At 44.7% G+C, this 13,849-nt stretch overlaps 1 protein-coding gene across 1 annotated transcript in view; it reads right to left on the bottom strand.

The window, feature by feature from the left end:
- LOC120926950 (heterogeneous nuclear ribonucleoprotein R) overlaps positions 1 to 13,849 on the bottom strand; it is a 92,015-nt gene that overhangs the window by 45,737 nt on the left and 32,429 nt on the right. The window contains exon 2 of the mRNA XM_040337290.1: positions 2,316 to 2,423. Coding sequence (XP_040193224.1) covers positions 2,316 to 2,396 — 81 coding nt within the window. The 5' untranslated portion in view covers positions 2,397 to 2,423. The remainder of the gene's footprint in view (positions 1 to 2,315; positions 2,424 to 13,849) is intronic.

The following is a 13,849-nucleotide window of genomic DNA, read 5'->3' as shown; positions in this document are numbered from 1 at the left end:
CACGTCCCTGCCTGCTGCCTGGATCGGGGCTCTCCTTCTGTGGACAATTGCACTACTAAAACCACAGGTAATCTTCTTTTTTTTTACCCATTACTCAGCAGAATGTATTTTAGGGTGTAATTCTTGGTATGTACATGCTGTGTTAGAAATATGAAGGCCCTTCAAAAATGTGATAGATTGTAAGGAAATTGGATGTGTAATTTATGTCCCTAGAACACCTGATGGTGCTTCTTGGATGTTGGGCCTCTGTATGTGGCCACGCTGTGTAAAAGTCTCACACATGTGGTATCGCCATACTCAGGAGGAGCAGCAGAATATATTTTGGGGTGTAATTTTTTCTATGTACATGCTATGTGTTGGAAATATCCTATAAATGGACAACTTTCTGTAAAAAAAAATGCGTTTTTATTTTTTTCCACATTTTCCAAGAACATCTGGAAAAAAATGAACTGTTCAAAAGACTCATTATGCCTCATAGATTATACGTTGGGGTGTTAGCTTTCCAAAATGGGGTCACTTTGTGGGCGTTTCCATTGTCCTGGTGCTCAGGGCCTTCAAAAGTGTAATAGGTGGTTGAGAGATTAGATGTGTAATTTATGCTCCTAGAATGCTTGAAGTTGCTACTTCGGTGTTGGGCCTCTGTATGTGGCCACGCTGTGTAAAAGTCTCACACATGTGGTATCGCCATACTCAGGAGGAGCAGCAGAATATATTTTGGGGTGTAATTTTTTCTATGTACATGCTATGTGTTGGAAATATCCTATAAATGGACAACTTTCTGTAAAAAAAATGCGTTTTTATTTTTTTCCACATTTTCCAAGAACATCTGGAAAAAAATGAACTGTTCAAAAGACTCATTATGCCTCATAGATTATACGTTGGGGTGTTAGCTTTCCAAAATGGGGTCACTTTGTGGGCGTTTCCATTGTCCTGGTGCTCCAGGGCCTTCAAAAGTGTAATAGGTGGTTGAGAGATTAGATGTGTAATTTATGCTCCTAGAATGCTTGAAGTTGCTACTTCGGTGTTGGGCCTCTGTATGTGGCCACGCTGTGTAAAAGTCTCACGCATGTGGTATCGCCATACTCAGGAGGAGCAGCAGAATATATTTTGGGGTGTCATTTGTGGAATATACATGCCATGTGAGAGAAATAACCTGTTATAATGACAATATTGGTATGAAAAAAAAAAAAAAAAAAAAATCTTAATTTTGCAAAGAATTGTGGGAACAAATGACAACTTCAAAAAACTAACTATGACTCTTACTAACTACCTTGGAATGTCTACTTTCCAAAAGGGGTCATTTGGGGGGTATTTGTACTTATTGGCTTGTTAGGGTCTCAAGAAATGAGAGAAGCTGTCAGTAATTCAGGTGTGATCAAATTGTTCAATTTTCAGAAATTGGTACCATAGCTTGTAGACCCTATAACTTTCACCCAGACTAAATAATATCCAAATTTTTTTTTTTTTTTTTACCAAAAATATGTAGCAGTATGCATTTTAGGCCAAATGTATGAGGAAAAATTACTTTTTTTACAAAATGATATGATAGAAATGAAGAAAAATTCATTTTTTTTACAAAATTTTCGTTCTTTTTTCATTAATAGCGAAAAAAATAAAAACCGCAGAGGTGATCAAATACCACCAAAAGAAAGCTCTATTTGTGGGAAAAAAAAGGACAAAAATTTCATTTGGTTACAATGTTGTATGACTGAGTTATTGTCATTCAAAACGTGAGAGCACCAAAAGCTGAAAATTGGTCTGGTTATTAAGGGTGTTTAAGTGCCCAGTTGTCAAGTGGTTAAGCAGGGCTGAGCATGGTAGGCATTTTGTTATAAACCTACACCTGCTCTTTAAAAAAGGAAAAAGAAGTCCAGCCTGAACTTTTTAGGCTGGGCTTCTCCTCTGGGTCACAGGAGTGCAATTCATGTTGCACTCCTGTGACCCATTTTCAGCGTAGAGCGGTCTGAAGTCCGCTCTCTGCTGACGTCAATGCCATCAGTCGGGCGTAGCACGTCATCCCAACTTCCAAGTCTGGATCCGCCAGCTGCCCTGATTGATGGCAGTCTCAGCGCGATGCTGATAGCCTCTCCCTGCCCCTCCACTGCTCAGCACTCCAATGAGTGTGGAGAAGCAGAGAGGGAAGATGCCGACCAACAGTCAGCAGCTTTCTTCTTGGGGATTTGTGAGAATCGAGCCATTGGCGATGCTCCATCCACCAAGGCAAGTATGAATCTAAAAAAATAAATAAAACCCATACTTCTCTTTTAACCATAACTGCAGATATCAGCAACCCTTAACCACTTGAAAACAATTACCTTGATCTTGGCTTCATCCGGTGCCTTGACACTTTCCTGAGGCTTGTTTCCTGGTTTCTCCCTCTGCCTGTACGTTTTCATAACTTCAATGGAAATGGAGTGTCAGTTCTGAAAAAAGCAATATCATTCCAGTTACAATTTTGAAAAGGACTTGTACATGCTGACCACACACTTGGCAATGTTAAAGTTGTCCATTATTTTTCAACCACAGTAACAGTCATACAACCAATCCATCATTTTAAATCATACTACAGGTGTCGTAGGTACAGTATATCTTACAAAAGTTAGTACACCCCTCACATTTCTGTAAATATTTTATTATGTGTCAACACTGAAGAAATTACACTTTGCTACAGCACAGTGGCCAAGACCATACAGCGGTTTCATAGGATGGTTCCACTCAGAACAGGCCTCACCATGGTTGACCAAAGAAGTTAAGTGCACGTGCTCAGCGTCATAGCCAGAGGCTGTCTTTGGAAAATGGATGTATGAGTGCTGCCAGCATTGCTGTAGAGGTAGAAGGGGTGGGGTCAGCCTGTCAGTGCTCAGATCACACCCAACACACTGCATCAAATTGGTCTGCATGGCTATCCTCTCAGAAGGAAGCCTTGTCTAAGGATGATGCACAAGAAAGTCTGCAAACAGTTTACTGAAGACAAGCAGATTAAGGACATGGATTACTGTGGTCTGATGAGACCAAGATAAACTTATTTTAAAGCGGATCTCCACTCTAAAGTGGAGTCCCGCTGATCGGCACCCTCCCCCCCTCCGGTGTCACATTTGACACCTTTCAGGGGGGAGGGGGGTGCAAATACCTGTCTACAGACAGGTATCTGCACCCACTTCCGGCCCTACGATACGGGCAAAAGACAGGTTTTTTCTTCGCTTCCCGTCCGTCCCCCGTTGTATGCTGGGAACACTCGGCTCCCAGCACACAGCGGGAGCCAATCGGCGGGCGCATGCGCCGTAGGGAACCGGGCAGTGAAGCCGGAGCGCTTCACTTCCTGGTTCCCTCACCGTGGATGGAGGGGGGAGCAGCAGGGTGACGAGCGATCGGCTCGTCATCTGCTGCGATCACCGCTGACTCCAGGACAGGTAAGTGTCCTTATATTAAAAGTCAGCAGCTGCAGTATTTGTAGCTGCTGGCTTTTAATATATTTGTTTAGTGGCACATCCGCTTTAATTCAGATGGTATCAAGCGCGTGTGGCGGCAACCAGGTGATGAGTACAAAGACAAGTGTGTCTTGCCTACAGTCAAGCATGGTGGTGGGAGTGTCATGGTCTGGGGCTGCACGAGTGCTGCTGGCATTGGGGAGCTACAGTTCATTGAGGGAACCATGAATGCAAACATGTACTGTGACTTACTGAAGCAGAGCATGATCCCCTCCCTTCGGAGACTGGGCCACAGGGCAGTATTCCAACATGTTAACGACCCCAATAAAAACCTCCAAGACTACCACTGCCTTGCTAAAGAAGCCGATGGCAAAGGTGATGGACTGGCCAAGCATGTCTCCAGACCTAAATCCTATTGAGCATCTGTGGAGGATCCTCAAATGCAAGGTGGAGGAGCGCAAGGTTCCTCACCAGCTCCATGATGTCGTCATGGAAGAGTGGAAGAGGACTCCAGTGGCAACCTGTGACACTCTGGTGAACTCCATGCCCAAGAGGGTTAAGTAACGGTTGGAAAATAATGGTGGCCACACAAAATATTGACAATTTGGACATTTTCACTTAGGGTGTACTCACTTTTGTTGCCAGCGGTTTAGACATTAAATGGCTGTGTGTTGAGTTATTTTGAGGGACAGCAAATTGACACTTTTATACAAGCTGTATTCTCACAACTTTACATTGTAGCAAAGTGTAATTTCTTCAGTGATGTCACATGAAAAGATAGAATAAAATATTTACAAAATGTGAGGGGTGTACTCACTTTTGTGAGATACTGTATACACAAAACAGGACAAGCAGATGTTTCACTAAGTGGGAACTGGAAAAGTTATTTATCGCCTAGAAAATATAAAGCAAGACTTTTAAAAATGGTTATATTTAAAGCAAAACTAAATGTTTCTGCTATTTCCCCAAGCTTAAATTTAATTTATTTTTTATTTGAACTAAAAAGGCAAAAAAGGGACTGTACTCCGCTTTTGAATTTGTACCTACAGGTAAGCCTATGATAAAGCTTACAGTGAGGGGAAAAAGGATTTGATCCCCTACTGATTTTGAACGTTTGCCCACTGACAAAGAAACGATCAGTCTACAATTTTAATAGTGAGAGACAGAACAACAAAAAAATATCCAGAAAAACTAATTTAAAAAAAAAAAAAGTTTGAAAATGATTTGCATTTTAACCACTTAAGACCCGGACCTTTAGGCAGCTAAAGGACCCGGACAGTTTTTGCGATTCGGCACTGCATCGCTTTAACCGACAACTGCGCGGTCGTGCGACGTGGCTCCCAAACAAAATTGGCGCCCTTTTTTTCCCCCACAAATAGAGTTTTCTTTTGGTGGTATTCAAACACCTCTGCGGTTTTTATTTTTTGTGCTATAAACAAAAATAGAGCGACAATTTAAAAAAAATGCAATATTTTTTACTTTTTGCTATAATAAATATTCCCCAAATATAAATTTTGCGCAAACCAAAAATAGGTAGAAGAATACGTATCAGCCTAAACTGAGGAAATTATACATACACACACACACACATTATATATATATATATATATATATATATATATATATATATATATACATACACACACACACACACGTGGAAAAAGATTATATATATATATATATATATATATATATATATATATATATATATATATATATATATATATATATATATATATATATATATATATACACACATACATACATACACACATATACACACACATATACACACACACACATACAGTCCTGATCAAAAAAGTTTAAGACCACTTGAAAATGGCAAAAAAATCATATTTTACATTGTTGGATCTTAACAAGGTTCCAAGTAGAGCTTCAACATGCAACAAGAAGAAATGAGAGTGAGACAAAAAACAGTTTTTGAGCATTCAATTTAATGAAAACAACAAATAAACTGAAACATGCTGTTTTTCAGCTGATCAAAAGTTTAGGACCACACCTCCAAAAAAAAAAAAACTAAACCCCCCCCAAAACAGAAATCCAACTTCCAAACATGAACTCAGTAATGAGTAGCTCCGCCGTTATTGTTGATCACTTCAAAAATTTGTTTCGGCATGCTTGATGCCTCGCGTTTCCATGAGGTGAGTGGGAACATTTCTCCAAGTGGTGAAGACAGCCGCACGAAGGCCATCTACTGTCTGGAACTGTTGTACATTTTTGTAAACTTCCCTTGCCATCCATCCCCAAAGGTTCTCAATTGGATTTAGATCAGGGAAACACGCAGGATGGGCCAAAAGAGTGATGTTCTCCTGGAAGAAGTCCCTTGTCCTGCGGGCATTGTGTACTGTAGCGTTGTCCTGTTGAAAAACCCAGTCATTACCACACAGACGAGGGCCCTCAGTCATGACGAAAACTCTCTGCAACATCTGGACATAGCCAGCGGACGTTTGACGCCCCTGCACTTCCTGAAGCTCCATTGTTCCAATGAAGGAAAAAGCACCCCAGACCATTATGGCGCCCCCTCCACTGTGGCGCGTAAAAAACATCTCAGGTAGGATCTGCTTGTCATGCCAATAACGTTAGAAACCATCAGGACCATCAAGGTTACATTTTTTCTCATCAGAGAATAAAACTTTCTTCCACCTTTGAATGTCCCATGTTTGGTGCTCTCTTGCAAAGTCCAAACAAGCAGTTCTGTGGCATTCAAGGAGACAAGGTTTTTGAAGAAGTTTTTTGTTTTTGAAGCCCTTCAGTCTCAGATGCCATCTGATGGTTATGGGGCTGCAGTCAGCACCAGTAAGGGCCTTAATTTGGGTCGAGGATCGTCCAGTGTCTTGACAAACAGCCAATTGGATCCTCCAGCTCAGTGCTGGTGGAATTTTTTTGGGTCTTACACTTGACTTTTTTGTTCCATAACCCTCAGGATCATTGAAGAAATTCCAAATGACTGTCTTACTGCGTCCTACCTCAGCAGCGATGGCGTGCTGTGAGAGACCCTGCTTATGCAGTTCAGCAACGTTCAAAACCGACCACGTTCAAAAAGGGAGTTTTTTTGCCTTTGCCATCACAACGTGTGACTACCTAACAGAAAATGACAATGAATCCACATCTTTGCACAGATTTGGCCTTTTAAAGGCATGTGGTCCTAAACTTTTGATCAGCTGAAAAACAGCCTGTTTCAGTTTAACCATTATTCAATTAATTGAATGCTCAAAAACTGTTTTGTCTCACTCTCATTTCTTCTTGTTGCATGTTGAAGCTCTACTTGGAACCTTGTTAAGATCCAACAATATAAAATATGATTTTTTTGCCATTTTTCAAGTGGTCTTAAACTTTTGATCAGGACAAATTATATATATATATATATATATATATATATATATATATATATATATATATATAATATATATATATATATATATATATATATATATAACATTTCCTCAGTTTAGGCAGATACGTATTCTACCTATTTTTGGTTTGCACAAAATTTATAGCGTTTACAAAAATAGGGGCTAGTTTTATTGCATTTTTATAAAAAAAAAAAAAAAAAAAAAAATGTACTACTACTAATGGCGGCGATCAGCGTTTTTTTCCGTGACTGCGACATTATGGCGGACACTTCGGGCAATTTTGACACATTTTTGGGACCATTGTCATTTTCACATTTAAAATGCATTGTTTACTGCGAAAATTACAATTGCAGTTTGGGAGTTAACCACAAGGGGGCGCTGATGGGGTTATGTATGACCTCATCTGTGATTCTAACTGTAGGGGGGTGGGGTGTGGCTGTAGGTGCGACGTCATTGATTGTGGTTCCCTATATAAGGGAACACACGATCGATGACGGCGCCATAGTGAAAAACAGGGAAGCTGTGTTTACACACAGCTCTCCCTGTTCTTCAGCTCTGGGGACCGATCGCGGGACCCCAACAGCGATCTGGTCTGTGGGTCCCGGAGCTTCGGACCGGGTCGCGGGAGCGCGGCCGCGACCCACGGCTGGACACTTAAAGAGGACGTACCTGTACGTGCTTGTGCCCAGCCGTGCCATTCTGCCGACGTATATGTGCAGGAGGCGGTCCTTAAGTGGTTAATGAGTGAAAAGTATTTGTCCCCCTACCTGATTGGCAAGATTTTTGTCTCTCAGATGTCTTCTATACAGGCAACCAGCTGACATTAGGGGCACTCTATAAGCTCCCTGTCACATTGGGCCGATTTGACATGTCGAATCGCATGCCAAATCTGAGCCTATTGCCGGCAACGTCCAAATCGGTGCGTTGCCAGCTTTGCAGCACCGCACCAATACCCAAAAGTAGTTCCTGCACTACTTTTGGTGACTTCCGGGGCGATTTTAATAGACATCTGTACATGAAAATGCAAATGTCTTTCAAATCGCCCCCGAACTCACACTGAAATGCGGGTTTGAAATTGTGCGAGTTCAGCTGAACTTGCACGATTTCTAACCTGCCCTCAGTGTGAAGTGTCAACGAGGGCTTAAAAGGGAGTGCTCCTAGTCTCCGCTTGTTGCCTGTATAAAAGACACCTGTCTACAGAAGCAATCAGATTCCAATCTCTCCACCATAGTCGAGAACAAAGCTGTCCAAGGATGTCAGGAACAAGATTGTAGACATGAAAAATTTCATTAATGGGTATAACTGGTGGCACTTTTCATTGGCAGCTGCCTGGGCACTGATTGGCATTTCCCTGGTCTAGGGTGGTATACTTGGTGGTCCAGTGTGGTGGCAATCCCTGGTGGTCCTGTGCTCCCCTGTCAGGAGAGCAGCCGATCGGCTCTACTCTGTCAGATGCGAGTGAGGAAAAGCCGATCAACGGCTCTTCTGGTTTACATCGTGATCAGTCGTGATTGGACACAGCTGATCACGTGGTAGAGAGTCTCAATCAAAGACTCCTTACCTAGATCGGAGTTGCTGTGTGTCAGACTGACACGCCGCAACGCTCGCCTTTTATCCTGACCACGTCATATGATGTCCGGTCAGGATAACACAATCACTTTGCCAATGTCATTTTGTTGTATGGCGGGCGGCAAGTGGTCAAGGTCCTGGAGTGGTCAGTCTCCAGACCTTAAAGTGGAACTTCCACTTTTTGGAATCCCCCACAGCCAAAGCCCCCCATTCCCCCCCCCCCCTGGTGTCACATTGGACACCTTTCAGGGGGAGGACGGAGCAGATAGATGTATAATAAGGGTATTTGCTCCCACTTCCGGGCATAGATCACCTCGTTGACCTATGCCACTTCCTGCTCCTACTCTGTCCTCCCCCGTGGTCTTTTGGGAGACGCACAGGTCCCAAAAGACAGAGAACAGTGAGGACGCACAGTGCGACTCGTGTGTGCGCAGTAGGGGACCAGGAAGTGAAGCTTCAATTCCTTATTCCCTCACCGGGGATGGCGGTGGCCAGCTACAGCAGCGCTAAAAAACGCAATTTTTTCAACCTGTAGCCGCATTTTTCCAATAGCATTATTGCGCACTTTTCTTGCGTTTTTTGGCATTAGTGTTTTTGGGCGTTTTTTCAATAAAAACTCTATAAATTTTAAAACATCAAACGCTGCTAAACGTGGCTTGGCGCTTTTTTGGGAGTTTTCCGTTTTTACTGCTCCTGGACGCACAGGCTGTTTTTTTTCTACTACCCCCAAAAGCTTATGCCTCCAAACGCCTCTGTGCATGGACACAGGCCAACATGGAGGGGCTTTTAGAGGCAGTTAAAACAAAAAAATAAATCAAATGCCCCTAAAAAGCAGCTGTAAAAGTGTCCTGTGCGCATGAGCCCTAAGAGCCGGTTCACACAGGGGCGACTCATCAGGCGACTTAGCCGCCTGACAAGTCGTGCTCCGCACTATTGAACCGTTCCAATAGGAGCGACTCAAGTCACTCCAACTTAGAAAAAGGTTCCTGTACTATTTTGGGACGACTTTAGGGAGACTTGCATTGATTTCAATACAGAAGTAATTTTGCAAGTCGCCTCTGAAGTTTTGGGCAGATCGTCTTGCAGAGTCGCTCGGCAAGTCGTGCTGCCCAAGTGTGAACCGGCTCTCAATCTAAAGAACACATTACAATGTTTATAGTTAGCGGAGGGCTGGGGAATGTTGTGATACTTGGCAGACTGCCTGTTTTTTTTGACAGCCATCGGCTTTAGCAGAGAATTCTCAGCATAGAAAGAATAGGGAAAATGCTTTGTTAAGATCGCGAGGTGTAAGCAAGAAGAAGAAGAAGAAAAAAAAAAAAAGAAGGAGGGGGTGATCTCGATTCTTAACAATTAATCGTGCAGCTCTAGGTGGCTGTGATGCTTTGCTTCACAGCTATGGAAGGAACTATACCCTCTCTGTATGCCCACTGATTGTGACCCACTCAAGTGAATAGGGTTGCTTGTGTGGGGTCCAGGAGGTAAAGCAGGTGAAGAGGCGGCGATACAATGCTTCCTCGCTGCCTGTGGTGGTGACCGGGGACACTGGAACCTGTGTGGTGGTTACCAGGAACACTGGGACAGGTGGAGGCAAGTGGGGGGGACACGGAGTGGTGAAATATAGAATTTTGTTTTCATACATATTGTCACCATTCATGACATTTAAAACTATTGTGATTGCTGTAATTAGCTATAGCCATCATATTGTACAGTGCCGCTGTGATTGGCCCTGTACCATGTGATCACAGGGATAATAGTAAATAATAATACTATGTATGAAAGCCATTCTTCACAATTGTTTACTCGTGATCATTTGATCAAGCACATCAATCACATGGCACCTGGAGCAATCACAACGGCCCGGTAACAAGTACTATGATCCACAAGACACAGCAGTCACAAAATTGCACCCCAGGAGGAGAGAAGACTGACAAGAGGTACAGCATTGGATGGATACAGTACTCAGTTAAAGGGGTTTTCCACCCATTTTTTAAGTTTATTAAAAGTCAGCAGCTACAAAAAGTGTAGCTGCTGGCTTTTAATAAACTGACACTTACCTGCTCCAGCGTTCCAGCGACGCGCCGGCCGGGGGTCCGCTCCTCTCCCCCCCTCCCCGGCCGGCGTCTTCATTGTCACTGTGGGCACCCGGCCGTGACAGTTTTCGGCTTCACGGCCGGGCACCCACTGCGCATGCGCGCGCAGCGCCGTTTGATTGGACAGGCGATCGCCTGGGACCTGTCACGTGTCCCAGGCGATCGCCTACAGGGAGGGGCTGCCAAAAGGCGATATGACGTATCGCCTTTGCAGTCCCTCGGCGGAAGGAGGAAGTGGGACAGGAAGTCCCCTTCTCCTGAAGCCCCCACTCCCCCCCAAAAAAAATGACATGCCAAATGTGGCATGTAAGGGGGAGAGGAGTGGGTTAAGAGGAAGGTCCATTTTTGGGTGGAACTCCTCTAAGTATTTGGGGGGTGGGGAGATGGGGGAGGGAACAGCAGATTAGAGGTCGACCGATATGGGTTTTTCTCTGGCCGATGCCGATATTTAGAATTTGGGGCGGCCGATGGCCGATATATGATGCCGATTTTTGCGGCCGATATTTTAGGCCGATTTTTTTTTTTTTTTGGCAGGTGGCGCTAATTGGCAGGTGGCACTAATTGGCAGGTGCCACTGGATGGCCTTGGCAGGTGGCGCAAGTTGGCACGCTAATTGGCACTGGCAGATTGCACTGGATGGACCCAATTGGCAAAAGCAGATGGCACTGATTGGCAGGTGGCACTGAATGGCACTGGCAGGTGGCACTGGTTGGCACGTGGCACTAATTGGCACTGGCAGATGGCACTGGTTGGCACTGGCAGGTGGCACTAATTGGCATGTGGCACTGGATGGTACTGGCAGGTGGCACTAATTGGCAATAGCACTGGCAGATGGCACTGGTTGGCACTGGCAGGTGGCACTAATTGGCAGGTGGCACTGGATGGCCTTGGCAGGTGGCACTAGTTGGCACTAGCAGGTGGCACTGGCAGATGGCACTGGGTGGCATTGGCAGGTGGCACTGGATGGCATTGGCAATGCCAGGTGCCACTGGATGGCCTTGGCAGGTGGCACAAGTTGGCACGCTAATTGGCACTGGCAGATTGCACTGGATGGACCCAATTGGCAAAAGCAGATGGCACTGATTGGCAGGTGGCACTGAATGGCACTGGCAGGTGGCACTGGTTGGCACTAATTGGCACTGGCAGGTGGCACTAATTGGCACTGGCAGGTGGCACTAATTGGCACTGGCAGGTGGCACTAATTGGCACTGGCAGGTGGCACTAATTGGCAATAGCACTGGCAGATGGCACTGGTTGGCACTGGCAGGTGGCACTAATTGGCAGGTGGCACTGGATGGCCTTGGCAGGTGGCACTAGTAGGTGGCATTGGCAGGTGGCACTGGGTGGCATTGGCAGGTGGCACTGGGTGGCATTGGCAGGTGGCACTGGATGGCATTGGCAATGCCAGGTGGCACTGGATGGCACTAGATGGCATTAGCAGGTGGCACTGGATGGTATTGGCAGGTAGCACTGGATGGCGTTGCCACTGGCAGGTGGCACTGGATGGCGTTGCCACTGGCAGGTGGCACTGGATGGCATTGACAGGTGGCACTGGATGGCATTGGCAGGTGGCACTAGTTGGCATGGCATTGGCAGGTGGCACTGGATGGCATTGGCAGGTGGCACTGGCTGGTTGGCATTAGCAGATGGCACTGGCTGGTTTCACAGCACATAATGTAGCGGATAATGTGTGAAACTCTCTATACAGTTTGACAACTGCTGCAGAGAGCAGAAAGAGGAGCTCAGATTCATTGCGATGTTGAAGGTGGGCGGGACCCGGGTTGGGCGGGGCTCAGCTGTCCACCAGCCAATGGGATGAGATCATTGGCTGGATAGCTGCTGAGTCCCGCCCACCTTCAACATCGCAACGAATCTGAGCTCCTCTTTCTCTCTGCAGCACCATGTGAAACTGTATGAAGAGAGAGTTTCACACATTCAGCTACATTATGTGCTGTGAAACTGTCAGAGCAGAGAGAGAGAGGAGCTCAGATTCATCGTGATGTTGGAGGTGGGCGGGACCCGGGGTGGGCGGGACTCAGCAGCTATCCAGCTAATGATCTCATCCCATTGGCTGGTGTTGGACAGCTGAGTCCCGCCCACCCCGGGTCCCGCCCACCCCGACATCAGTCCGACAGCTCCATTCTCCTTCACACACACGGCACTGCTCTGCAGACAGTGTGGAGAAGGGAGGGGGAACCCCATGTTCCTCCTTCCTTCTCCACACTCTGCTGATGCAGATCTGCCAAATATCGGCCACATTTGGATAATAATCGGCCGATGCCGATTTCTCCAAAATGACTGAATATCGGCCCGATATATCGGCCTGCCGATATATCGGTCGACCTCTACAGCAGATGGCAGTTTTTTTTACCTTGAATTAAAAAGGTTAAAAAAATATATAAATATACCTTTAGAACCACATTTAATAGAGTGCACCATGTAATATACTTTTGTGCTTGGGAAAAAAAAAGCCTTGTTGTGTCTATTTAAAAAAGGATTGACAATTCTTTATAAATTGGGCTTTTCGAAATGTACCCATCAATAGTGCATCATTCTGTCACACCAACAAAAGTCTTGTTCTATATTGGGTGAAAAGAGGTGCAATAACATGGATGCTGCAGAATGGAGTATTTTACAGGCATAACCAACACATGGTAAAGAACTCTGCCAATACAATAAGACCAGAGTTAATTTTGGCAGCAAATTGATTTAGTCTTAGGACTAAAATTACATTTTAGTCTTCTGCAATTGTTTTAGTTTTAGTCATTATTATTCGACTAAATCTGCAGTACATTTTAGTCATTAGTTAACATTTCTCTACAATTCTCAAACTCATTGTATACATGCTGGAGTGAAAAATCGAATATGTTACGATTTATGGTATTGAGGTATGAACATGCACTACAGACCAGTGTTAATTTTGACGTCAAATTTCAATTTAGTTTTATAGTCTTATAGCCAGATTCAGGTACGTTTACGCCGGCGTATCAGTATATACGCCGTCGTAACTCTGAATCTACGCCGGCGTTAATTTAAGCGTATTCTGGAAACCAGATACGCTTAAATTAGGCTAAGATACGAGTGGCATAAGTCTCCTACGCCATTGTATCTTAGGGTGCAATTTTCCAGCTGGCCGCTAGGTGGCGCTTCCGTTGAGTTCAGCGTAGAATATGTAAAAGACTAGATACGCCGATTCACGAACGTACGTGCGCCCGGCGCATTTTTTTTACGTATGGCTTTTTCCAGCGTAAAGCTATTCCAAAAAAATAGCTGGCCTAGCCAATGTTAAGTATGGCCGTCGTTCCCGCGTCGAAATTTGAAAATTTTACGTTGTTTGCGTAAGTCGTCCGTGAATGGGGCTGGATGTAATTTACGTTCACGTCGAAAC

This window comes from Rana temporaria, chromosome 2, assembly GCF_905171775.1.
Source record: "Rana temporaria chromosome 2, aRanTem1.1, whole genome shotgun sequence".
NCBI classification, from domain to species: Eukaryota; Metazoa; Chordata; class Amphibia; order Anura; family Ranidae; genus Rana; species Rana temporaria.
This window is presented reverse-complemented; position numbering and strand designations above follow the sequence as displayed.